General features: G+C 44.7%; 1 protein-coding gene across 15 annotated transcripts in view; it reads right to left on the reverse strand.

Annotated features, from left to right (window-relative positions):
• The window catches only part of LOC115568865 (LIM and calponin homology domains-containing protein 1), a 97,817-nt gene that overhangs the window by 10,554 nt on the left and 60,236 nt on the right, over positions 1 to 27,027 (reverse strand). For 4 of the 15 annotated variants that reach the window (XM_030396541.1, XM_030396536.1, XM_030396546.1 and 1 more), the window contains 19 exons: positions 25,966 to 26,164; positions 18,940 to 19,198; positions 17,221 to 17,493; positions 14,262 to 14,642; positions 13,000 to 13,035; positions 10,511 to 10,637; positions 10,010 to 10,167; positions 9,556 to 9,564; positions 8,226 to 8,709; positions 6,850 to 7,158; positions 6,173 to 6,257; positions 5,931 to 6,019; positions 5,735 to 5,840; positions 5,069 to 5,143; positions 4,007 to 4,035; positions 3,043 to 3,156; positions 659 to 751; positions 309 to 473; positions 90 to 184 (listed from right to left, as the gene is read on the reverse strand). In XM_030396541.1, coding sequence (XP_030252401.1) covers positions 90 to 184; positions 309 to 473; positions 659 to 751; positions 3,043 to 3,156; positions 4,007 to 4,035; positions 5,069 to 5,143; positions 5,735 to 5,840; positions 5,931 to 6,019; positions 6,173 to 6,257; positions 6,850 to 7,158; positions 8,226 to 8,709; positions 9,556 to 9,564; positions 10,010 to 10,167; positions 10,511 to 10,637; positions 13,000 to 13,035; positions 14,262 to 14,642; positions 17,221 to 17,493; positions 18,940 to 19,198; positions 25,966 to 26,164 — 3,086 coding nt within the window. The remainder of the gene's footprint in view (positions 1 to 89; positions 185 to 308; positions 474 to 658; positions 752 to 3,042; positions 3,157 to 4,006; positions 4,036 to 5,068; positions 5,144 to 5,734; positions 5,841 to 5,930; positions 6,020 to 6,172; positions 6,258 to 6,849; positions 7,159 to 8,225; positions 8,710 to 9,555; positions 9,565 to 10,009; positions 10,168 to 10,510; positions 10,638 to 12,999; positions 13,036 to 14,261; positions 14,643 to 17,220; positions 17,494 to 18,939; positions 19,199 to 25,965; positions 26,165 to 27,027) is intronic. The other 11 variants (XM_030396544.1, XM_030396538.1, XM_030396537.1 and 8 more) reach the window with 11 other exon arrangements.

Raw genomic sequence — 27,027 nt, forward strand, 5'->3', positions numbered from 1 at the left:
CAGATTGTCCCACCTGTTCCTCACACAACCTTTACTCACAGGTTTGAAATGTCTAAAACACACGGACCACTTTCAGACAGCTCACTAACCTTCGGCCTGTTTTCATGCTGTCGTCAGCGGTGCTGATGTCACTGGTCCTGTCGTTTTCTCTCCGTTTCCATTCCACACTCTCTGTGCTCCCCTTCTGTGCCGTCCAATCACAAACAGGGAACACTTAGCTCAACAGCCAATCAAAACGACTCTATGCCAGACTCCCCTCTTGAACTGCATGCATGTAACAAACTGTCTATAATAAATCAGCCACTCACCGACTGCCTCTCCAGCAGCTCCTGCTTGCGTTCCCAATCAGCCAGAGAGCGGACGATGGTGTCCTGCGGCTCCGGGGTGGAGGTGAGCTCTCCTCGGCTGGGAGAGGGCAGGGCGGAGGAGCGGGGAGTGAGAGGCGCCACGGTCTCCTCCAGTATCCTACGCTCCTGGAGTGACGGAGAGTTGGGCCAGTCACCAACGAGGGTAAAGATCATCAGTGATGTCAGTTATTACAGTTTTCCTAAAGATTTATGTTGTGGTGCACTCACTGAGAAACACAACAGTCCAAACTGATCCTGATTCAGATATTCAGAGTGAGCATGAAAACAGCTGCAGTGAATCATTCACACACCTCCTCGTGGTACTTCCTCTCCTCCTCTGCCACCTCCCTCTGCGCTTTCTCCCACTCCTCCTTCAGCTTCTCCTGCTCGCGCCGGTACTTCTCCTGTTACCATGGCAACAGACACAGGACATACAGCACAGAGCCTCAACCAAAGGAAGACTAAACTGTCTGCAGGTGGATGTTTTGGCAGGAAAAAGGCTTCAAACGAGTTCCCTGCTAATGAACACGGATAAATCTAACACCTGCAAATCCTGCTCTAATTATTGGTGCACTATATTAAATGTTCATGTGAGATGCCCTCACTGTGTACTTAAATAAAAGGCTTGTCTAGGAGACATAAATGAGTAACTGCTCACTCAGATCTGACATTTGCATGTTAGGTATAAAAAGCAAACAATAGACCAGAAGCAGGCACTGCGGACAAAAGGCAAAGTGGAGCATGCAGAGTCTGTGGAGCTCCAGGTTCCTACACAAATTTCAAACTTTCATCATTTAATCGAATTTTTCTTTGACGTCCGTGAGTGTAACTGAACAACATGACCACGGAACTGATGACATCCCTCTAACAAGCACAGACCTCGTAAGACAAAACTTGTGTAGGAACCCAAACGAGTCCAAATGTGAAACAGATTTAGAGAAAAAACAACTGAAGCGGGGCAGATGACAGATGAAGATTGAGGCACTGACACAACACAGAATCAACCAGGGAGGCAACAAGCACATTGATGCACCAGACATTCATCCATCTCATCTCAAACAGTCCTGCAACAACTGGAAAGCAGAGAAATTTGTTCTCATTACTGCTGTTTTTGATTAATTTACCACAATTACACTGCAGATGAGCACAGTATCTCATGGATATCAATGAATCCTTTAAATGATAGTGTGTGGACCTGAGATGCATCTCTGATGCTGAGGAGAGAGAGGGTGATTTGGGCAGCAGCAACAGCAGCAACCTTAGACGAGTCCTTGCCTGTATCTGTGTCTGCATGAGATGGAGACAGTGAGTGGATCAAACCAAAGTTGAGGTTCTTCCACTGCACAAAATCGCCCTCTAGTGGTCGAAGTGTGCACAGCAGCAGTGGGGTTGTGTCTTTGGAGGGGATATGCTCAGTATCACACAAACATGGAGGCAAGCTTTGCAAGTAGCAATGACATGTGGTTAATCCGTCTGATTCTGAGCAGAGCACAGCCGGTCCTGCTGCACAGCGTGGGTTCACTGTCAGGGGTCAGAAACTGTTTGTGGGTAAACATTTGGGTTAAAATGGGCTAAATGTATCTGAAAGTGGAGGTTTGGAGATGTTTTGGTTGCATATAACCATGTTATACATTTATAATATAACCTGGATGTCTAACAACGTTTTAAGACAAGTCTAGATGTTGTCTGATCTTTAATAACTGCAGGTATATATATTTTATTTTCATAAGATTTGCAATGTAAAGAGTCTTTGACCCAAATTCAGTCCTGTTGGTTCTGCTCGTGGTTTTCTTGTTCCTTCAGAGACATTGTGAATTTGATGTCAGTGAAGGGACTGGACTCTGTCCTACAGCCCGGATCCTACACAGCTGTGACACGTTCACAATGTGAATAAAGACATCACACTGTGTTTACTGACAACAACAGTGTTCTGAAGTGTTCCGAGCCCGAGCAGTAATATCTTATACGTGGGTCTCGCTCCATCCTTGCTTGTGAACGACTGAGTATTTCCAGGAAGCCCCTTTCATACCCAATAATGACACCAGATATCTACAAGAATCCATGAAGCTGATGAGGTCAAACAGGAAGTGTACCTGTGTTGACACCGTGATCAGAGAGGACGAGCTAATATCAATCTGCTTGGTTCATGCTTTACACAGCGTACCAACTTTACTGTATATTTTCTGATGCATTTTTTAGATACATTATTACGCACGAGAACAAAGTGAAAGCTCTGAAAATATATAACTTGTCATGTCAAGTCCAAATTAAAGCTGCTGAATGATTAACAGCAAACTATCCTGTTTGGCTGAGGTGCAAATGATCTAATGAAGCTAAAGCTACAAGTTTATTTCACCCTAAACCTCAACCATCTATTTCTCTGTAGAGCTGATTCATCTGTTAGCCGTCACCATTAGTATTCATCACAATCGACTAATTTACTTTTTGGTTTATTTTTCACTATTTTCTGACATTTTAAAGTCAGAAAATATTAATCAACAATGAAAGTAATGATTGTTGCAGCTCTATGTATTTACATTGTTTTAACACTAGCTGCTAAAAACCCAGAAGATAATTAGAGCTACAGGTCCGTTCTGCAGCTGACCCCACGGTGCTGACAGTACTGAGCTCTGGAAGGAGCTCTGACCTTGCAGACTCATGCGCCATGCTTCACCCTCAGAGGTAAACTGTGTACCTGCAGCATGCGCTCCTGCTCTTGCTGCCACCTTTCCTGACGCTTTCGCTCCTCATCCGGGTCCCAAGACCAGCGGTCGCCCCGCCTGGCCTGGGGCAACACCGGGACTGACACCTGATAGACCCCAACACACACACACACACACACACACACACACACACACACACACCACACATGCACACACACATCCAAACACAAACATCAACATGCACACATACACACATTCACACACAAACACACACATCCAAACACAAACATCAACATGCACACATACACACATTCACACACAAACACACACACAATCTCACACAACCATGAAGCCAATGAGAATTGAGATGGCCCCGACACACACACACACACACACACACACACAGACACACACCAGTGTGTACACACATCCACCACAGGAAAAGAAGAAGGGAGGGAGGAGACAGAAATAGTTGGTCTACCACAACAGCACTACTCCAATGCTCAAGGACTCCTACTAAGAGAGAGAAGACAGAGAGAGAGACAGATGAGCTCAAAGGAAAACGGAAGCAGTCGGCCGTTTCTACAGCATCTTCATCTGGCATGCTACATCAACAGCTCTGCGTGGCCTGGGATCTGTAGTGGAGCCCTGCTGTGTGACACTGAGCTAACAGAACTGCACTGCTGTCTGATCTGAGAACATGATGACGGAACAATCTGCTACTGTGGAGTGGACAGGATGTGAACGCTGCTGATGAGGCTTCAGATGGAGCCGGTGTTTGGAATATCTGTCCTCAGTTTAGCTCACTTTGCCTTCAGTCTGACCTGCACACTTGTATAAATGTTTGATCATGTTTTCAGCGTTTGGCTTCTCTGTATGAATGCAGTATGTCAGACTACAGCGCCATAACCCAGGACATGAGAAGCCAGATGAGACGCAGGGTTTTTAGAGTCTGACCACAAAACTACGTGCAGTCAGAAGATGCTTGTTACTCACGTTTCCACGGAGCTCCTTCTCCATTTCTTCTGTAGAGGGTGTGAGAAGAAAACAGGTTCAATTACAATTCAGACAAACATCTCAGACTCTGGTGAGCAAACTAAATATTTAGTAGAATAACAACAATGTGTTTGTTGGACAATAATGATTAAAGATGGCAATGACAGAAACAAAAAGACCAGTGACTGAAAACCAGTCCACCAAAAGCACCAGGCAGCATCTGGAGCTACACCAGTCTGATACTGTGACAGGAGTTCAGCTAGAGCTGATGATGGAGCTTCTGGTGGAACAGTCAGCAGAGGATCTATGAGACCATTAAATGTGATGCTTGTTTCAGAGCATTTCAAGATTTTTTATGATCACATTTAGAGCAAATATCAAAATAAAAAATCATCAGGATCAGTCATTCAAGCATTGTGAGCAAGTACAAAGGCAAGTGGTAAATATGTCTTCCTGGGCAGAGGTATGTGTGATGAATATATTCATACAGTAAATTAGTTTAAACACATTTCCAGTAGCAGGTTCAGGTTCAGGTTCAGGGTCAGGTTCAGGGTCAGTAGTATGTTTTAAGACTTGTAACATCAGAAATGTGGCAGTTGAGATCTAAGAAATCCAGATGAAGACTATGGAATAGTTTCTGAGGCCTGATATTGATGAAATAAATCTATCTTATAAGATTTAAGACATTTGGAAGCCCTGCACACACACACACTGGTGACGCCCACTGAGGCTAACAAACAACTGCACATTCATCAAGTTCAGCAGGTCATCCGAGACAGTTTTCATCAATTGTCATAAGTGACCAGCTTCTTGAGATGGTTTGGACTCTGCATCAGAACCAACATGATGTACTAACATGACACTGATGAGTTAGACCTGGAGCAACACATTTAAACAAAGAGAGAGTTCACATCACTGATCATCCACAACACTAAATGAGTGAAGAACGAGAGATGGGACTGAAGGGCTGTGGTGGGCCCCTGTAGAAACAGCAGGGAAACCCTGTGCATTCAGCACCTGGGGACAGAAACATGAGCTCCAGCGATGAACAAAGGGGTTTACCTGGCGGAGCGAAGAAGTCCCAGCGTAACTTAGGGTTGCTGGTTGCCAGCGGAGACCTGATACTGTTTGCAAACTCTATAGCCAAATAAAAAAAATATGTGGGTGGAGGGAAAGGAGGGAACGAGGGAAGGAAGGGAGGGGAAGGAGTGATAAGGGACAGAGAGTTGGTATGGACATCCAGAGAATTGGGAAATGCTTTTATAGTTCTGCTCTCTGATATCTCTACTATACTTAATGTATTGTAACTGGAAAAACATTATGTAGTCTTTGAAGATGTTTTAATTCAGATTTTGTTAAAAGTCAACGTGATTTCTACATCAAAAGTCAGAATAAATACAGAAAACAACAGCAATGCAGTGCTGGGAAGGTGACGCTCTGCCTCTTTTACACTAGTTTAAGTTTGTGATCTCTGTTCTAATTATTTTGAGAACCTTTCTACAAAGGTAAGGACCAGTTCCAGATCACTGTCAGTTACACAGATAAGAACTACGAAGGAGGACCTCGAGGCCTGAAGGCAACTTACAATGATTCTAATGACTTGTACAGAAAACTGAACGAGTGTCAAGCTGCAAGGCAAAAGGGGAAGAAAGCCAGCGAGGAGAAAACAAGGAGGTGCATGGAAAAGAAGCTGCTGGCTCTGTGTTTGGACCTGACGAGTTCACTGACCTGCTGCTGGTTCTACTGGGGGGTGAAACCCAAATGTTCCTGGTGCCGCTGAGCTCGGCGGACTCTCTCTTCCCTGTGACGGCTCCGGGGGTGGAGGGACACTTTCCTGTAGAGAGATTTAAAGATAATCTGCAGGTGATCGTTTCTTTGGATATGTTCTATGGTTGATACTTGGTTAGCAGGTTAGCAGGCCCACCTGTACAGGTACTGGCTGACTTTGCTGCGTGCTGAGTCCTGACTGCAGCTCAGTGATCACTTCAGTTTCTTCCTTTTCTTGTTTGGCGTCTGAAAAAATACAGACAACAATATTTAATCACAGACAATGTTTTCCTCTAAATTCTTATTATTTTTTCCGGCTTCCTAAAGTTACTATATGACCTGTAATGATACAAGTCACAGAGCAACCACTAGAGGTCAGTATACAGCTAACTGTGAGACCTGCAGGGTGAGAACTCCTCTCCTCTGCAGCAGCTTCTGACTGACTTCCAGTCTTCCCAAAACTGTCTTCTGGCTTCTGCAGCTCCTGTCAGGGTCACAGATGTTCACAAGTTCAGTGATGAACAAACCACGACTGAGATGAAGAGGGCTGCTAGTGCATGAGGTATATATCAGAACAAGATCTCAGTGCCAGCACAGTGTTGGATATCCAGCTCATTAACAGGTCCTCTCTGCTCTGTCTGTGGAGTGAATCACTAAATGCACAGTGTGATCCCTCAGAATGAGCCGCTGCGACTCCACTGGATAAAAGCTGCAACAATTCACTGACTCAACTGTTTCATTCATTGTCAACTATTTTGATATTCTAATAATTATTTTGAGACAAAATGTGAAAATGATCTGATCCAACTTGTTGAATGTAAATATGTCCTTGTTTCTTTTCTCCTCTGACAGTAAACTGCTTCTGCATAACGAGACATTTGAGACGTCATCTTGGGTTTTGGGAGACAGACGTTTTTAAAAACATTTTGACATTTTATGGACCAAACAAGTTAATAGTCAAGGAAATCAACAGATAACTGACAATGAATATAGTTGTTAGTTGCAGCACTGCACTAGATACAAAGTTCTATTTTCAGATTTTATGGTAATCAACTATAAAAGATCATGATCCTGACCGACGGGAGCGAGGTGGGCCGGCTCGGTGGTGTTGAATGCTCGATGACTTTCTCTTCTTGGACGTCTTTAGCGGTCGGTTCTGCTCCAGCTGGAGCCTCCTCAGACTTGGTGGACACTGGACTCTCTCTGGTGGAGACATGTGTGCCGTGTGCTGGTGAGGCTGCTGACGACGGAGCATCTACGGTGCTGTTGCTTGTTTTAGAAGGAGACGCCTGGAAATGAGGAGGAGATTCCCTTCCCTGACTGTCAGGCGTGGTGGGAGCGTCGTCACTTCCTACGTCGCCGTTGACTCGGAGCAAACCATCGGCCTGAATCAGAAGGAGAGGAGATGTGACTGATTACATTTCTCTTTAAATGGATATTGTTGCTTTTTCTATTTGATTCTAAATGTTCAGGATGTTCATTTATACATATACGAGTACATCTGCATCTTTATGGTGTAACAGTTTCTATTACTTGCTAAATAAAGTGTGTGCTTGATGAAAAATCTGCTTATAGATATGAAACACAACAGAATTAATTGATGACAACCGAAAAATGTAAATAAAGCACAGGCGTAAACATCCAGCAGCTCCATCTGTGGTCACTGCCGGCCTCTCATCTGTGTTGGTTATTAACTATTCATCCAGCTCACAACACCACGCTGGCCTCCGGGACAAAGAGGCACTAATGTATGTGTGAGCAGCTCCTAGTGAGCGGTAACTTAAGACACAGCGGTGGAGTCGGGTGAATGCGGGCTCTCAGTCTGCCCCCCGACGCCTCCACCTTCTCATCCCTCTCCTAGCAGCCTGTGTGGGCCCTCTTTGTCTGCTGGGAGCCCACTTCACATTGAGAGGGCCCTACTTGTCAACTTCTTAAGTCAATAGGGAACAGAGGGCTCCATTCAAAGCCGGGCTCCGCTCAGACTCCTGACAAGACATTCCAGAAAAGTGCTCAGCTCCATTAGGTCTGGTAATAACCTGCTCCTCCCTCCCCGCCACACCAAAACACAAGATCTCATTTTGAATATTCCCATTTGGCAATTTTTCCAGAAGAAAAGGAAATGGATCCTGTTGAGAGCACTTTGAGCTGAACTGAAACATTACATGCTTCTTCTCTCCAGCCGGCTCATCACCATGGTGGTTCAGCGGCATTCTAATGTAACTGCCAACAGAGCCGGAGGGGAATTTACCCAGCGGCCTGTGAGGAGGGCAGCCGGCGGTGGGAGGAAACCACATGTAACGTGGTCAAGACCTCAACCGTGCCGTCTGCAGAGCTGCTCTGCTGACACTCACCACTGGAGGAAGCTGTAGAGCATATTTACAGCAGCACATAGTTTTAGTTTTATTGTTGGGGAGTGATTAGTCTGAAAGAAAGAATCCAGAATCAGTCTCACCTTGCTGGGCCATGGTTCAGCTGATGTGGGTCGGGACTGAAAGTAAGGCTTGGGCGACAGCAAAGGCACCGGTTTGGGCGACAGGCCTCGGGTGGTTGGCGGCTCAGACGAGCGAGAGCGGATCTGAGGCCTCTGGTGTGAGGAGTCTTTGGGAAACTCCTCGATTCGCGCCTCCAGTGTAGACGTGAACTTCGGAGCCGGGGCGGACTGCTGGCGCAGATACCTCATGGGCCCGCTGGGGTCCATGTCGAAGGGGTCTGGGGTGGTTGGGGAGGCAGACAGGGAGAGGGAAAGAGGGTAGGGCGAGCAGGGGAAAGAGGGATCAGCAGATATGCTGCGGTCCAGCAGCTTTGGCAGCTGTAGGCGTTCAAGCACTGCATCGCTGATGGAGAAACGCTGGGCGTAGCGCTGGAGGATGGATGATGCCTCCTCCGGGGTCCTGGCTCTCCTGTACGCATCCCGCAGCTCCTCCTCTCGACGCTCCCTGTTGGAGAGGGGAGGAGGCACAGGAGGAGGGGTGAAGCAAAACACATGTGCAACATGTGAGGTCACTGACACAGCACCGTTTGATTGACACTCAGTAAATGTTAAAGGGTAACTGTGGTACATTTCAACCTGGACTTTTTCTCTGTTTATGTGTCCAAGAGATTAACGGGGACTACAATTCTTTTAATTGGTTCAGTTCTGAGCGAGGCCGCTGCAGCTGGCAGCCGCAAAACGGGCTGCAATGAAATGTGATCAAATTGTGTAATTTAAAACTTGTGGTGTACGTTCACCTGAAGATGATTTTGCCACTGACGGGCTCCAGCTGTTATTCTAAGTGTCTGACACCGTTAACGAGAGCAACTCCTCCGGGAGAAAACCTTTTTGTTCAACCAGAAGCAGCTGCCAAATCTTTCTCAAAGCCACCAGACTCCATTTAAAGACACAACAGAAACAAAATAAAACCAACATCAGCTCTAGTTTGGTTGAAATACTCCTTAGTTCACCTCTTCACATGTGAAACTATTCTGTTCTGCTGCTGTCGCTCACTCACGATATCATCACATCAGTTTTGCATTGCGGCCGTTCTCAGCTGCAGCGGTCTCATCCAACACACAACACGTTTACAACACTGTCGCCCCGTTAGACACAACAACATAGGAGAACAGGCTGAAAAAATACCAGAGTTGCCCTTTAATTTAGCCACTCTATATTAGCAGTTAATATGACAGTTATACAACCTGCACACACTTCTTTATCTAAATGCTTAAAGAAATCACACAGCGAATGTTGTAGGAATGATGGACTTCATGATTGTGTTATGTTACTTTATCATCATCTTCATTACCTTTCTAGACTTTTAGGTAGTTAGCATACGCAGCAACAGAAAACAAACAAGAAACACACAAGATTTGCAACAGAAATGCTAGAAACTGAATTCATTGACAATAAATGACACTGATTCTTCTGTGAGCTGAGCGAACACAGAAATTAATACATGTCACAAGATGACATCAATAAAAAGACTTCTAGGAATTTCAAACTATATTTGAAGTAAAGATGAAAGCGACTGTGTTACCATCAGGAGCAGACTACATGACTTCAGTGTGGAGCAGACGAGCTCTCTGTTTAAAATAACTCCAGCAGGAGTCGCTGTCACCTTTGAGCCACTACAGGATCAGAATGAACATCAAACTGTTTCCTTTGAGGAAGACCTAGTTCTCCTTTTTACAAGTATCGTGTACAGCTTTAGTTTGTTACCTGAACACAACTGAACGTCCTGTTTGTGTGTTGTCACCTACTTGTCCTCCACTATCTCTCTGTAAGTCTTGATGCTTCTCCTCCTCATGGAGGTACAGGTGTCTCCTGTCATCAAGTGCTCCATCATCTTCCTCTCCTCCTCCTTCTTGATTAGGTCCTGGGAAATACTCCTCCTCCGGTTCTTCCATCGGGCCAGGTCCTGAGACACACAAGGAAAAGTGTTTCAGTTCCAACTGAAACAAGGCAGCAGGGTTTGGTTCCGTGTGTGAGACCTGAAGCGCTGCTGTGGCCCATGACAAGCGATGGAAGTTGTTAATCTGGGCCAGTTTGTGCTTCAGCCTGCAGACACTGAAATCACTTTGTGTAACAGATAAACTTCTGACACAACTGTGACAAGAAATACACACTGTACACGTGAAACAACATTTTACTGAGTGACCTCAAAGCAGCAAAAACATATCAGCAAAAACATTCATCTTCAGAAGGAGAAATGAGAGAAATAAGAACATTAACGTTGAGTCAGACAAATCTGAGACACTCACGTCCTGCCAGTGATCGTCCTCTTCCTTCATCTGGTTGTACTGGTTGTGCATCAGTTCATGACGCACCTGACTGTGTGGCTGCAAGATGGCCTCCTCCTCACCACGCATGTCGGTCATACTCACACTCCTGCAGGGAGGAGGGGGAGAGACACAGACAGAATATACAGGGGAATGAAAAACATGTCATTTCCAGAACAGGACTTGGTTATTAGGGTTAGTTATTCATGTGTTTCTTATTATACCACTGCTGACTGTAAGTACAGTAGGTCAGTGTTCTCATCCCCTCAAACAGCCATGTTGAACACAGTGATGCTCAAAGACTCAGCAGTGTCCAACACATCAACCGCCAAACAAAACCTGAAGACCCCATGAATCACAAACTGTGCATCTTCAGTGAGGTCACATCCAGAAGGAAGAACCAAGAACACAGAACTGAAGCAACACTGAGGTGTCAGGCCATCAGGCCACCAGGTGATTCACCTGTGGTCTGTTCTCTGTAATGACAACATTTTCTTTCACGTCATAGTCCAACAATTGTTCCAACAGAAACTCATCACAGTAAAGATGTTAATCTAATGGGACCTTTTGGAAACCTCAGCTTCAGGTGCAGGTTCCTGTGATACAGCTGTAAGTGACGCTCTGATGTGAGGCAGGTTTCAGATCACAGACGGGTCAGTACAGTGCAGCATTATTCTCTGGAGCATGTCGTTGGAGTGGTTTTCAGTCCAGACTTAGAAACCGTAAACTCATTTTATTCCTGCTTTGAGTGCAGCAGGTGATTCTTGACTGCTGTTGAGTCAGATTCTCAGGTTTGGGTTGGTCTTAATAGTGTGCAGCGTTCCAGACGACATTTCCTTCTTCTAGGAACAGAACAATGGAGCGTCACTTAAAGATCCGCACTTACAAACTCTCCCCGACCTCCTGAGTGAGCAGCTGTCTGACAACACACAGACCGACAGAACCCCAGTGAAGCCTGCTGAATTAAATCAGACATGTTTTTATAAAAGTGCTCTAAAATAAAATATATAATGGTGTGACCTAATGTCTCCTCCTCTATTTCGTTGATAATGCGAGCAGGCTGCACGGCTGAGAAGGTCACCTGTGTCTGCACTGACAGAGACAGCGTTCTGTTAAGGTCAGTTACGTTTTTTGCCGTCTTGCACCTGTAACGCTAAAATTCAACCTCCAACGTTGTCTGGAACGCAGCAGTAGACCTCCTGCACCGTGAAATAATTGTCCTGTCTATCTAAAGTAACGGCTGTAATGTCTGTTGTTGTTTTAAGACCCAGAAGGTGAATGCGTTGCCAACTGCAAACAAATGAAAGTGTCAACTGGTTTGAAATCCCAGAAGGAGTCGTATCAAACCTGAGAGTTGTGTTACAGAGCTCACTGGTGGTCAGAGGTGATAAGCAGCCCACTGATCTCTGAGAGGACTAAACTACCTGGAGAGTGTTCAGCCGTGGAGATGACTGTCCCGGCATATCATTTAAAAGTCATGTGAAGTGGAGGCACAGCTGGAATTTGTGGACATTTAGTCCAGTGTTGAATCAAACACACATCTGCGTCATCTCCTCGGCATGAATCTTCTCTCCGGCACTTCTTACGTTAGCTTTTAGCAGCAAAGGAGATCACGATTACATGATGATGTTTGTTTTAATTGGGTGATGATGTGTGTTATATGAGACATGCAGCTGGCAGAAGCGGTGAGGTGATGTGAGCACAGTTTAGTAAATCCTCTCACAGCCACTTTACTGCAGGCAGCTGGGCTGAATCCAAGAGGTCACTCGCCAAAAAATGCAAGAAAGCGTGTCCACCAGATTTATGGAAATCATATTTTCATGATATATCAGATCAAGAATAAGGACAGCGTTAAGGTGCACTATAAATAATGTCCACCTTGACAAGCAACGTAACTTTAAATTTAAATCATACAAGTAGGAAAAACTGCTGAAATGGGAAGAAAAAACCTCTCAGAGTTAAAATCCTAAAATCGTGTCATCTTTTATCAAATGTCCATATACGGATCCTACTTTTTATAAAATAACTGATCTCATATAACGCAAAATGTCCCCACAAATTCTTGGTGAGGCAGAAAAGATGAATGAGATAATTAATGACCTCCAGTAAAGAGTTCCAGCATCACGAGGGGGATCATCTGTAACACGTCTGTAGTGAACACCACATCTTCTGTTATTCAACGAGGGTCAAACATGAAGACATTAAAAACAGATGTAAACTATCTGCTCATGTGACCCTCAATTAAACAGAAACATTAAAACTGAAGCAGTAAGTGACAGTGTTGTCAACAGTATCAAGGAAGTTCTTTACACTGCTTCAACATTCAGCAGATTTTCCCACTTGCACAAAGAAAAATCCACTTGGATCACTGAACGGTTGATTAAATGGATTATTGAGTGGGCTTTGTTTTGCAGCGCAGAGCAGTGCCGGGCCAGACAGCTGAGCCAGTGAGTGGTTAAAGGACAACTTACTGTGGGTCATCTGACACGCTATGTGTGCGGCTGAATCTACAGGAGGCAGAGAGCATGGAGAGAGAGCACAATCACACATGAATACACTCAACAGAGAAACACAGCGATGGTACATTTGATCGTTAGCTCCAGGCTAACATACAGCGTGATGATCACAGCTGACAGTTAGTCACGACAGGTTCAACACACATCATGTATCAGCTAAACAATGTGCCAGGTGGATTTGTGTCTGTGCGCAGATGCATTTGTCAGTTTCTGGATTTCAGGATGGTCCTCAAACTGAGCACAAGGGGGCAGTCTTAACCAGAGCAGGTTAGCAGAACAGAGGACAAGTTTGCTGCATCACTGCAAACCAAAACACAGCTAGCATACAACAGATGCATATGGCAATAATCTTGGAATACAGCTGACACTTAAATATTAAAAAAAAGAAGCACATGCATCTTTTATTAGACAGCACAAGAGCAACATCAAGGATGTGGCTCCCTTCCTGTCTGTGACCACCACTTGTAGGTTTGGCCTTAACCACAAAGGTCTTCACACAGTCCTTTATTACGGAGCCGCCTCTGTGATGTAGGAGGGCTGTGAGGGAAAGTGTGGCCTGTGGTTTCTCGCCACAAGAGAACAAGAAGGCTAAATTAAGAGAAGCCTCACTAAATCAAGACCAGATAGTCTGTCTTCTAAGATGGCTGTTTGCCAGATGGTGCGATGCAGTCACATGTTTGTTTGCTTGTCAGCATGTGACAGAGTGCGGCTTACAGAGCAGCCATCGTCATTATACTGGCATAGATGGAATGGTCAATAATTGATTGGGTTATAGTTTGACCTATTTATTATGCATTGGGAAATTTGCTTCAAATTAAATTGAGTGTTCACTGTCCATTCCTGTCTCCTGAAGAAATCAAGGGATGCAAAGTGAAGTCATGCAGAGTTAATCACAGAGCACACTCTCAAAGTATCTTCTCCAAATGTCTTCAGAACAGAAAGGAGCAAAAAATACAAATCTTTAAGAGTTTCCATGCATTCTGTTTACAATAACAGCTGCGTTTCAGAGAACAATATCAATTTGCATACATGTAAAATAAAAACGGTCATGCAACCTTTAGGTGGTTAAGTCTTTGTTATAGGAGCACTGCGGTCTGAGCTCGAGGTCACATGCTGAGGCTGAGAAAGATCTCTTGACTTTAAAGATGAATTATGTAGTTCTACTTCAACATGGTGGAAATTCATAACATGTAGTGTAGTTGCTGGACGGGGCTCACGTTGCTGGGAGACTGCTGTCCAACCAAGATGCCCCTCCGTGTGGGTCCTCACTCTCGCTCCGGGCCCGTCCCTTCCGTCGACCTGTATCAGTTGTTGCTGCTGGAGTGGTTGCCACGGTAGCGGGGACAGGAAGGAAGTGGGAGGGACTCGGGATGGTGACGTGTTTGGGAGAGGTCAGGCTCAGCGTCTGATCTCGCTCTGCATCTGCAACCAACGGGGCGCCGTCGCCTCCCTTCCTCACAGCCTCCTCCTCCCGCTCCGTCACAGGTGGATGTTTCCCAGACGTGGCGACGGGGCTTGTTGCAACCAAGAGGGCTGCGTTTGCTGCGAGAGTCGTCGAATGGTGGAAGAGTTCCTCTGAGCACGAGCGAGCCGGAGTGCTGCAGAAAGCAAAGCAAACTAAAACGTACTGCCGCCTGGTTATCATCCTATATCATCAGACAGCATTCCTCTGCAGGAGCCAAAATGGAGGTTTTGAAGACATAAATCTGAGAAAGTAGCATAGCATGGTCACAAATCCCTTCAGAGCAGAAAGGATGTGAAAACAAATTGGAGTCTCAGAGCCAAAGCAACGCTCGCTGAACGCTCTGTCGTGTGTCATCCTGTGATGAACAGCTATGTTTCAGGAGGTTTATTATCGGACTGTAAATTCCCAGATTGCACTGCAGGGAGGGGAAGGCTGTGAACAGGCCGGGCTTCAGCTCCAGCCTGCTCAGGGTCAGGGAAGGAAGAAGGCCTCATTTCCTTACATCCTGAGGGTGGGTCGCACATACATGTTCCCTGCGAGTGTGTTTGTGTGAGGACACATCGAGGAGCTTTGTGTGGAAGTGCTGAATGAACGGCTTTGTGTTCAAAGGTGCGTGCACTTTGTTCCTAGACTTTGAGGCAGAGGTCAAGTGAGATGTTATGAAAACGAGGTGGCACTTTTATTTTCTTGATAAGTGCTTATTTTATTTCTTCATTTTACCATTGTGGATCAAACATATGATAAAATCAGTTTGCTCCTGGTTGTTTTTAATGTACTTTTTAATAAATAGCGTCGATCGTCTCCTGCTGTGCGCTGGACGATTAATCTTTGCTCCACGTGGTTTACCCTGCAGCAGCTGGCACTGCTGTTCACCAGCTATCTTCAGTTTTGTGGATGCATCGTTGTTTGCTTTAACTAATAAATAATATTCACTTGTCCAAATTTCACATTTCATGTCTGCCCAAGTTAAGAAACTCAGTAAACTGCAAACACACCCACCACATGGCTGATGTCACCTCTACTCTACTTCGATCCAAACAATGATGATAGAAACGATCACAACAGCAACAGAATATCTCAGCAAAGAGCTGTCAACACAACTTTGATATGCAACTGCAGACACTGCTGTGGTGATGTTATACAACTGTTTTGAAATTCCTGGCAACCCTGAAATGCACAAATTCCAGCCTTCTACTGGAAAGATGCAAGCTGTCACCAGCTAAAGGAGCTCATATCAAAGCCTTTCACAAACATACTAGAAATCCCCCTTTTTCCTTGGAACGCAGCTCAACTCTGATTTCTACTGAGGATTCTTTTCACTCCCTTATTGCTGACGAGCCAATCAGTGCTGAATCATCTGTGCCAGAAGAGGCTAGAAACTGGGGGGTGTGACTCGAACAACATGACTCTGAATGAAACGTCTGCTGGATTGTGAAATAACAACAGAACTGAACTTACATCTTTTAAGAACAGCATTGTGATCGGACATCATAGAGCTCTGAGTTCTCACCTTTAGCTCAGGCAGAGTGTAACACGTGTGACCCCCGGCTGGCCTGCTGGGTAAAGACTGACACTGTGTTCTACATGGTTTCACTGAGTGCTGAAACTCTTTACTCTGGATAAGAACTGCATTGGAAACGGTGGTTAAAAGGAAAAGGGGCGAGACGGAGACACCAGCTGTGAAAATGTAAACCATTTTCTACCAAGAAACAATCCACAGCAAAGTACGTGGACGCTGATTAACTGGAACATTGTTTTTGGACCGTTGAGCTGCTGCTGAGATGTTTTGAGTGGCACGAATAAAAATTCCTCTCGACTGCAGTGGATGGTGGTGCAGGCAGACATCTCACCATTCAACGTGAAACTGAAATCATCTGCATGGATAAATGTTGTAAGTGAGCTCTCATCTGATTTGGTGAACCGACCCTTTAACAAAACAAAGCTCAGCTGTAATAAGACCCTCCGCTGTTGACCACGGCCCACATCAAAACATTTTACACACATTTATTATTCAACTTCTATTAAAAAGCAGCAGAGAACCAGGGACTGGCTGCTTTAATACCCACAATGCACCTCAGTATGCATATCTTCCTTGTTACTCCACATCCCCCAAATGTTGTTTGTTTTCAAATCTGCATTCTTAGCCCCGCCCACACTGACTCAAGTGACATCACTTGAGGCAACTTATCAGGTTTGTACAGAAAAAGCCTGCATTTTATTTCCACGTCGGCAGGAGGGCGACATGGAATCAAACATTTATGTGTAAGAATTCACATTTCATGGTAAAAACAAAAAAACCCAAATAATTTCTCACTAGAAAAATCTAAAAAATCAAACCAGAATGGCTCTCAGTAGAGTGCATACCTTCACCAGGTCTATCACTCAAGTCGTGCTCACTCACAGATACCAGACACCTCAATGAGCCAGACTTTTCCAGGATCCATGGTTTTTTGGATTCTCAGGAATACATTTCTGGAAACGGAAGCTAAACATTTACATTCAGTTAACTACGGTATGAAATTCTACGGTGTTACTATGATTAAAAATATGTATATTTCAAGTTTGTTTAAAGATTTAAGATTCAAAATAATTGCAATATGATCGTTTGACCATATTGTGCAGTCTGAGGAACTTCAAATGAGAACCATGTCAGTAAACAGGAATTGGGCTGCTGATTTGTGGTTTTGAGAAAAACATAAGAAGATGAAGACCTTTGCTCAGAGGTGACCATCAGGTGAGTCACGGTCTTCTCGGGGGGCTCTGCAGCGGGCTGGGGGAGGCTACAGGGCAGAGGCTCACTGCTCCTCCTCACGCCTGCCGCATGGATCTCAATGCAAGATGTGGAGGCTGTCTGCTCCCCCTCCTGATCCTCCTTTTTAGCCTGGCTCTCCCTCTGAATCTGTATCTGGGGTTGGAGGGGCAGGGTGGGGGACGGGCTGGGGGGCTCTCCAGGCGGGGCGTCTAAGCTAGGGATCTCATTTGGACTGTTACATCAGCCATTCACACGGCACACACAGGAAGACGTAATCACAGAGGATTAGCAACGAAGACACGAGGATGATGAACACAACATGATGGTCATGAGACACACAGGAGGTCAGCGGAGACAAGAGGGAACACCATGACGGATGGAAGGAAGGAGATGGAGGGAAAAACAATAAGGTACAATCAATTAATACATGCGCTTTGATGGATGAATGCAACATGGGAAATGATTGGCAACAAACACCAGGTGACACACACACACACACACACGGATCAACCTCACTGCTGGAAGCACTCTGATGTGCCACTAATTACACTGCAGATATCTGGATTATAAATCAATACATTCAATCTCCTGCTTCGGTTGTTGAATACAGCTGAATAATGCCACGTCGAAACCTTAAATAATTAGCCTTCAAAACTAATGTCAGTCACATACTGACACCAGAACCGATCAAAGCACATTATGGATCCACTGAGCCAGTGTGTACAGTGAGAGACGCTGATGATGAAATGTTTAACAGAATCCAATCTGTGCACTCTCGTGTGGTCACATACCGAACCACTAAATGCCAGAAAGACCTTCAGACTCTAATGTGCCCCGTTTTTGTGTACGTGGCATATTTCACCCTCAATTCAATGAAAACACACATCTGGCCTCCATCAGCCACAACACAGAGCAGATGAAAATAATCAATAGCTGAAACATTCAACTTCAGACATCTGCAACTTGACATGTGACACCTTCTCTTGCATAATGTTTAAGCAACATGAACTTAGTAAAAAGGCTGTCGCTGGGAGCTAGAGACCGCGATCAATAACCATCTGCAGTCATTCTGCTCAAGTTTATCAATTGTGATTAAAAAGTCATATTTACAAAAAACTAATCTGGTCTACTTCCTCCACATTTTATTCCTTTGTGTCCAGAAGAAGAAGTTATTAACACTGTTTAGTCGAACCTGCTCAGGTAAAACTAACATTTCACCAGCAGACATTCTCTGCCAGAAAGTCCACGGCAGCAAATCAATCTGAAGCCAACAAGAGTTCAACAGTTCATCATACAGTTACACATCTGACTGTCCCCAGCAGCAGCCATGGAGCTAACCTCATGACTCAGCAGCACCACCACACAAACATTAAATATCATAATATAATAAGATATCAGGATTTACACCAAACTCATGAACGTAAACATCTGATTGTGGAGTCTCAGTTATGGTAACAGGGATCACCATATCTTCTCTGAGCAAAGGTGAAGTATTAAAAGTAGCATTAATAAATAAACAGCTTTCAGCATCATGAAATTATTGACTTCAGTTCAGTTGCCCAGACTTTGGATTTAAACCTGTTTCTCAGATTAAAACACACCTGGTCAGTTTTCATGAGGACTCTAAACACTGTCATGTTAAAGCTGCTTCCTCTGTGTGAATCACTGCCAGACTCACCTGAGCGGTCTGTCCCCCCCTACAGGAGAGGTGGCAGTACTCCAGCTCTTGCGTCCTCCCTCCTCTTTATCGTTCTTCTTCTTGCGGAGTGGGGTTGGCACGTATCCGCTCTGGTTGCTCTTGTTGGGCAGGTACTGGTTGAAGGGCATGGCGGTTCGAGGCTCGCTGACCGACGTCCGCCGTGCCGACATGTCGTCTTTACGGACGTCTGGCATCTTCCTGTGGGGGGCTCCGTCGGACTCCGAGTCACTGCCGCGGCCTGTGGAGAGGAGACGAGGCAGAGGAGGAGACTCTGAAGTGGCCTGAACGGGAATCTGTTCACAAGGGCTGCAGCTGGGAATCATTTCATCACTGAGTAATCTGTCCATCAACTTCTATATCAATTTGTTTTATAGTTTACTGTCACAGACGACTCAGGACAACAGAAAATATCCACTTTCAATGCATCAAACAGTTTATTAGTTGACAATGAAGCAACTCATTCTCAGAATTCTCAGGTTTGCAGATGCATTCAAGAACAGCACAGTTATCATGCAATGTGTTCTGTTCAATTTAAACAAACAATTTTATTACTGTGACTCAAACCATAGTGTCAGTGTAAATACAGATTATCTTCATAATCTAAAGATAAAGTAAACTAATTCCATTTAAAGCATGTTTAGTTTCTACATGCTTTGACGAAGCCATCTGTCTGAATGATTTGTTCTGATTGATGATTCTTCCTCTTCAAGTGTCCCGAGAGCGAGAAGCACTCAGAGAAACAGTTGAGGTGTGTCATTACAGCACATTTCTTATCTCTGAATAAAGATATCTTCTCAAATCTACAGAATTTATCCTCAAGGTGCTAAACTCTACAGTGCTGTTCAGTGTTATTACACGCTGTGCATTCCAGCGGCTGGACATAAATCACCCCGAGCAGGATGAAGGCATGTTTTTATGAAACAAAGAAAGACACATAAATCATCCATAAATTTGTTCTGATGACTGAATTCTAGCCTACGGTTCGGAAGCCTTCACTTAGGATGCCGCTGTGTCTGTGTGCATCACGTTCAAACACCCTGTCAGCTCTTTAATGTCAGAAGCAACACCTGGCTCTGCAGAAGTGCATCGCTCACGGACTTTCCCTACGCGGAGTCTTAAATTCCTCTGTAGGTTGTTTATGTACGATCCTCTGAGGACACACAGAAGAGAGAAATGAGGATAAAGCTGATTGAAGATTTCACATGTTCCAGTGACGTATCATTTGCATTACCAGTCACTTCCACCTTCATTTAGCTCTTTTTTGAGAATGCCAAACCATTTGTAAGCAGCGGGTAAAAGATACCTGCAGCCCAGCTCGACCCAAGGTCTCTCAACATTCCTCTCCAAGATGTTCAGCACATGTGCTACTTGAATTCCCTCCCTTTGGATGCCTTCTCTAGACTCTATCTATGACCTATGAATTTATGACTGGATGTATATATTTTCCAAGAATAAAACCACAGTTTCAACCAGATCAAAACCGTTAAATGTTCCCCTCGTTCTGAGCAGATACATGTGGGTGCAGCCGCGGCTCTGAGTGGAAACAAATGTCATATTCTGAACTTGTGAAAACTTCTGTTTCTATCAATAGACTTCTTCTTTTAAATGTGGTCCAACAGATTGACAGATCCAGGTCCAAGGGAGGCCGTGAGGTATCTGCACGTCCAACATCGAATGGTTCAATTATGACTCTTAGCCCATATCAATTGGAAACAGAAGTGACTCTACCATCCAAGTCTATGCATCCTCAAGGAGCAGCACATGTTTTTACAGGCGATCAGCGCTCTTTGCACACATGGTAACACTGAAGCTTGAGGGAACGTTTATCATGGGTCAGTGCCACCCTGTACCAGAGCGCCACGCAAACTTATTTACATCAATAATCATCAAGTGCAGTAGAAGTCACGGAGCCCAGTCCAGCGTGTGACAGTGACTGAAAAGTACGATGAGTATTACAAATGATGAGTGGCGGTGATACCCTCAACGTTTCCAACAGCTTCAAAGGTAAATAAACGGTGACACTTTCTGGGATAGTACTCAGAAGTGTCTAATTGTCCCATTATATCAAACAGATTTTTATAAGCAGAATGAAAGAAGTCAACCTGCTAAATGTCTCAAGGCTGAAAACTGTCGATGACATGAAGGAAGAACAGTTCTCACTTTTAGCCTGCGCAGACCATCACGATCAACAATTACAATGACAAACATCACCAGCAGCAGATTATAGCAGCTGCAGCTAATTCATGTTAATTCTCAAACAGCTAAAATGGTGCTTTTGACTGTAATGTGCTCTCTGGAAGCTGATGTCTGTACTCAGACAAAGAGACAGACACATATAACAATGCTCTACGTTCACCACCTGAGACCGCGTAGAGACGTGAACATTAATTAGAATACAAACAATAACTGCAGCCTTTCTGCCATTAGACAAAATAGATGGACGGACGGAAATCTTCCAGTTTTACTTACTTTTTACATAATTACTGGGCCATCACTCACGCCAAGTCATGACTGGATTTGATTTGAAGTTCAAGGAAAGCAAGTTAAATGTTAGATCTAATCTGTTTTATCGAGTTTTACACAACCAACATTCAGAGTGGGGCATGAAGGCACGTGATGTCAGAGCAGTGGAACACAAACAGATTGGATAACTGCTGTTTTAGCAAATCTGCATGAAAACCAGACTGAAAACCATTTTAATGACATCACTGAGTTTATTCTTTCAAACAGCCTTTGACTAATGGCTGTCATCCTGCAGAAACTGAAAAAGAAGGAAGGCTCCTGAAGCACCAAGTGTCCCATTCATCAACACTGTATCCAGTGACCAAACTCGGCCCCAGCGGCAGCATCGGCAATATGAAATCCTTTTCATGGATTGAATTAAACTCTTCTCCCTGTCCTCTAATTACTGTCAGGTTGAAGTCAGTTTACAGGGCTGAACAGTGAAAGGGTTTTGTCTAAAGGTCATGGCAGGAAAACCTGACCGAGTCGAGCTGGTGTGCATGAACATAAACGGATGCTCTTGTTCTCAGAGCTCCCTGTGACTGGGAGAACCTGCATTGTTATCCTGTTCTGGCTCCTCTGTTTGAGCCTCCTGGCTCTGATCCGAACACTGATATGATTCTTCAACAGAGGGAAGAGCCTACACATATTATTACACATTAATCTTTGGACCAAATGTGAAGATCTTTGCCTTGACATATGAACCTTTATATCCCCCAATGCACGACTGAACCACCCAGTGCCTCTGACAGCAACACAATCATTAAAAGCTAACGTCATTAAGCATTCTGACAATCTTGTGTGATGTTTTCCAGAATGTGTGCATGTTGTTGATCAGAGGTGGGCGTACACAGTAAATACAAACAGCTTGGTGACGTGACTAATCTGCTGTGGGATGCACGTGTTGGTGGACAGATTGCTTCTGGCTGTCATAGTAGAGCTACAGACAGACACTGAGCTACAGACTGAGCTACAGACAGACACAGAGCTACAGACAGACACAGAGCTAGACACAGAGCTAGACTGACACAGAGCTACAGACAGACACTGAGCTACAGACAGACACTGAGCTACAGACAGACACTGAGCTACTGACTGAGCTACTGACTGACACATAGCTACAGACAGACACAGAGCTACAGACAGACACAGAGCTACAGACAGACACTGAGCTACAGACTGAGCTACAGACAGACACATAGCTACAGACAGACACTGAGCTACAGACAGACACAGAGCTACAGACTGAGCTACAGACAGACACATAGCTACAGACAGACACAGAGCTACAGACAGACACAGAGCTACAGACTGAGCTACAGACTGAGCTACAGACAGACACAGAGCTACAGACAGACACAGAGCTACAGACAGACACAGAGCTACAGACTGAGCTACAGACTGAGCTACAGACAGACACAGAGCTACAGACTGAGCTACAGACTGAGCTACAGACAGACACAGAGCTACAGACAGACACAGAGCTACAGACTGAGCTACAGACTGAGCTACAGACAGACACAGAGCTACAGACTGAGCTACAGACTGAGCTACAGACAGACACAGAGCTACAGACAGACACAGAGCTACAGACTGAGCTACAGACTGAGCTACAGACAGACACTGAGCTACAGACTGAGCTACAGACTGAGCTACAGACAGACACAGAGCTACAGACTGAGCTACAGACAGACACAGAGCTACAGACAGACACTGAGCTACAGACAGACACAGAGCTACAGACTGAGCTACAGACAGACACTGAGCTACAGACAGACACAGAGCTACAGACAGACACTGAGCTACAGACTGAGCTACAGACAGACACTGAGCTACAGACAGACACAGAGCTACAGACTGAGCTACAGACTGAGCTACAGACAGACACTGAGCTACAGACAGACACTGAGCTACAGACAGACACAGAGCTACAGACTGACACAGAGCTACAGACTGAGCTACAGACAGACACTGAGCTACAGACAGACACAGAGCTACAGACTGAGCTACAGACAGACACAGAGCTACAGACTGAGCTACAGACAGACACTGAGCTACAGACAGACACAGAGCTACAGACTGAGCTACAGACAGACACAGAGCTACAGACTGAGCTACAGACTGAGCTACAGACTGACACAGAGCTACAGACTGAGCTACAGACTGAGCTACAGACTGAGCTAGGTTCTGCTCTGCAGGAAAGAAAAGAAGCACACTTTGTTTCCAACAGCAGATATTCAGTGAGGATTTCTCTCCCTTATTTCTGAGAAGCATCAACACCCAGCGAGGTTTTCAGTCTGACTGCTGATGACAGCAGCTTTAGTTTTGGAGACGGCAGTTTCCTTTACACTTCCCTTAAAACAAAGACTCAGTCACACAGGATGCCTGGCTTGTGCTTTTCCCACACCAAGTTCAGAGATGAAACGTACATTAAAGTTTGTGACGAAAGCTGTAACCTTTAATAGGCTGTCATTAAAATTTAAAAGCGTCAAAATTCAAATAAAGTGTTGCAATCAACAGCTTTCAGTGACAGCATACGGCCGGCTTGGCATTATAAACTGCAGATTTGCAGCCAAACTCTATTTTTGACTCATTTTTTTTTACTTCAGCACAAAGTATAAAACAGACTCACAGCTGTTTGTGTTGAAAACTCAACATTTTGTAGGGTTGTTATGCTACCATGTTGACCAGTAAACAAAGCAATATATAAGAACATGGAGTCAGCTCTGCATGCTTAGTTTTGGTGTGTGTGGTTCTTTATTGTTTTGTTGACCAGTCTAACTGTACGTGTGTTAAGATCAGTCGAGTCTATTGATTGATTGATTGATTGTAAAGAAGGTACAGCCACCGTCAACACACACACAACACAACACGGAAAATCTAGAGAGGCAGGTGAACAAACACCAAACTGCTCCTCATACAAGTTTTACTGAAAGTAGGCGTCTCAGAGAAAAACTTATCAGTTTCACAGAGCACGAGTCTGTTTCCATGACAACTGACAATCAGAATAGGCCGCATTAATTTCCTTGTATAACACTTGACATCTATGCTACACAGGAGAAACACTTCCACCAGCCTAACGGACATATTGCAGATCAGGCACTGACTTTGTAGTGATGACAGAGTCTACCAGATATTAACTAAAGCTTCTTTGTTTTCAGACGAGGATGATCGTTGTATTGAACTGTGTCCGTTGAACCGATAGCTGAAGTTTCGTCATGCCGACTGATCAGAAAGCACTAGCAGCCATCATTCAAACAACCACTCCTCTCTCGTCTTTGTCTCACTGTCAGAGGTTCCTTCATCTCGTCCTCTCTCTGTGCCGTCACTCATTCATCACTTCTACAGTTATTAAACTGCAGCCCGGGACGACCGGCTCAAACACCCGGCACAGAGACGCTTTTGTGTGGACGTCGATCACAGAGCTGGAGATCTTCACTGAAAGGTGTCGTGAACACTGTGATGCTGCCAGACTGGACACACAACAGGACTGAGGCCCATTCTGTGCAAAGATCAACTGAACCCACACAGATGAAGGAAGAGATCAAAGTAACACAGAAAAAAACACAATCAGCGTAAATGCAACATTTTGGTGGATGATGACAAAAGAAGGACAGGGAGGAGAGTTTATTCTTCATATTGTTATCATCAAAAAAAGGAAAAGTGATGAGATAAATATTTCAAAATAGAAATATTGATTTTTCAATGTGTTTCTGTTTCTTATATTGAGTTGAATTAAAGGAGAGAAAACAGGAGGTGTGGTGGAGAGTCAGCAGTAACATTTAGAGTTGAGTTTTAAACATTTATCTGATGCTGCAGGTGAGCAGGCGGTTCAGTGTCTCGCAGTATTCAAACTTCAGTAATCTTCAGTATTCAAACTCCATCTTCACACTTCTAGAGGTGATTCCCTCTTCATGACACGTTTACTTCACCAGCTACATCACAACTTTTAAGTACTTCCACGTGGACAAATAAATGAAGTGTGTGATGCTTTACGTCACCTGACCTGACTGACTGGCTGTCACGTTGTGGAGCTGAGTTATTATGACAGACGTGACACTTTGGTTCTTGCAGCTCAGCTTGTGCAGACTGACATCAGATCGCAGTGAGCTGAGAACTGATGCAGACACGCAGCTGACCTGAAGCATTTGTTTGCTGGATTACTAAAATGTCAGCAGACTGGATTCTTAATATTTCAAGATTTGTATAATAAATAAAGAGAAGTTTTGAATGAGATCCAGAACCTCGAGCTTCTCTACAGCTGCATTACAACAAGACAGCTCGTTTATCTGTACAGTACATCTGTTCACCACAGCTGACCACAGAACTCACTTCCTGTCATCAAGACATGGAGCTGCAGCTACACGACACAATGACTGAACAGATTTCACCTGCCAGCTTCTTCTTCTTCATCTTTAAAGGGTCGTCACTCTCACCATATGATTCTCGATACATCTGAACTACACTGGTGGTGTTGTGTGTGAAGGCTACGCCATCTCCTACCATCGCTGCTGCCGCGGGCGACCAGGACGTCCGGCGACGGGGTCTGTCGTGAGCGTGAGCCGAAGGAGTCCAGGCTGTCGAACGAGTCCTCGCGGCCGTGGCGTGGCGGGGAGAGAGAGTCGCTGCGCTCAGAGTCCCAGCAGTCGATGTAGCCGCTGTCCCGGATGCTGCGTTTAGGGCTCTCTGCCTCCTCCGCCTCCTGAACATGGTTAACACATGCACCGGTCATATCAAATGCACAAATTCTTGTGGGAAAAGAAAGACACTGAACATTTCCTGCAAAGAACACTGATAAGACTCATGTTGTGTGTTTTATCAGAGAACGTTGTCAAACATGTGAGGACCGTTTCCCTCCTGTTCTCCACAACATCCCACTGTAAGTGTAATCACTCTGTCCTCAGCTCAGTCAACCCTCCCTGTGTGTCTGCAGGCAGAACATGGAGCTAATGGAAGGTGGGGAAAAGCCTTTCCTGTCTACTAAAACACTTCCTTTTCTCGACCTCTTGACCGTCTGTTATGATGTTTTCCTCTGGACTTTGCTGCCATAAATTTCTGCTTCACTTTTGGGTTAACCGATGCCTGCGAGCGATAAGAGCGGTCAGTGACAGGTGTAAATATTTGCTTTAAAATCAAATAACTACATTTTAATCTTAGGTCAGTTTTTATTTCACGACCGCCAGATTTTTATCCCAACTTTGACCACATTGTTCTTGTTGCTGATGTCTAAAACCTTCACAAGGGATTATTTTTCACTCCAGTTACACAAAAACAAAGCAGATGTTGAGTTTTATTTGAGCAGGTTTGAGGGAATCTAAGAGAGGGATGTCTCCAAACCTGGGCAAATAAAACCCAAACTATCTGACAGCTGGACACCGACAGATGAAGTGAGATCATCAATTTCATGCACTGGCCCTAAGAGGAAATATGACAAATATGTTATGGAGGGAGCATCCGTGGTGTTTTTGTGATCAGTCTAAGGGTCCTTGACATTATGGAGTTTTATAATCACTATTGAACCTGAGATCATCCAGACACACCTGCAGCTGCACCACACATCCACCT

The sequence above is a fragment of the Sparus aurata genome, chromosome 18 (genome assembly GCF_900880675.1).
Source record: "Sparus aurata chromosome 18, fSpaAur1.1, whole genome shotgun sequence".
NCBI classification, from domain to species: Eukaryota; Metazoa; Chordata; class Actinopteri; order Spariformes; family Sparidae; genus Sparus; species Sparus aurata.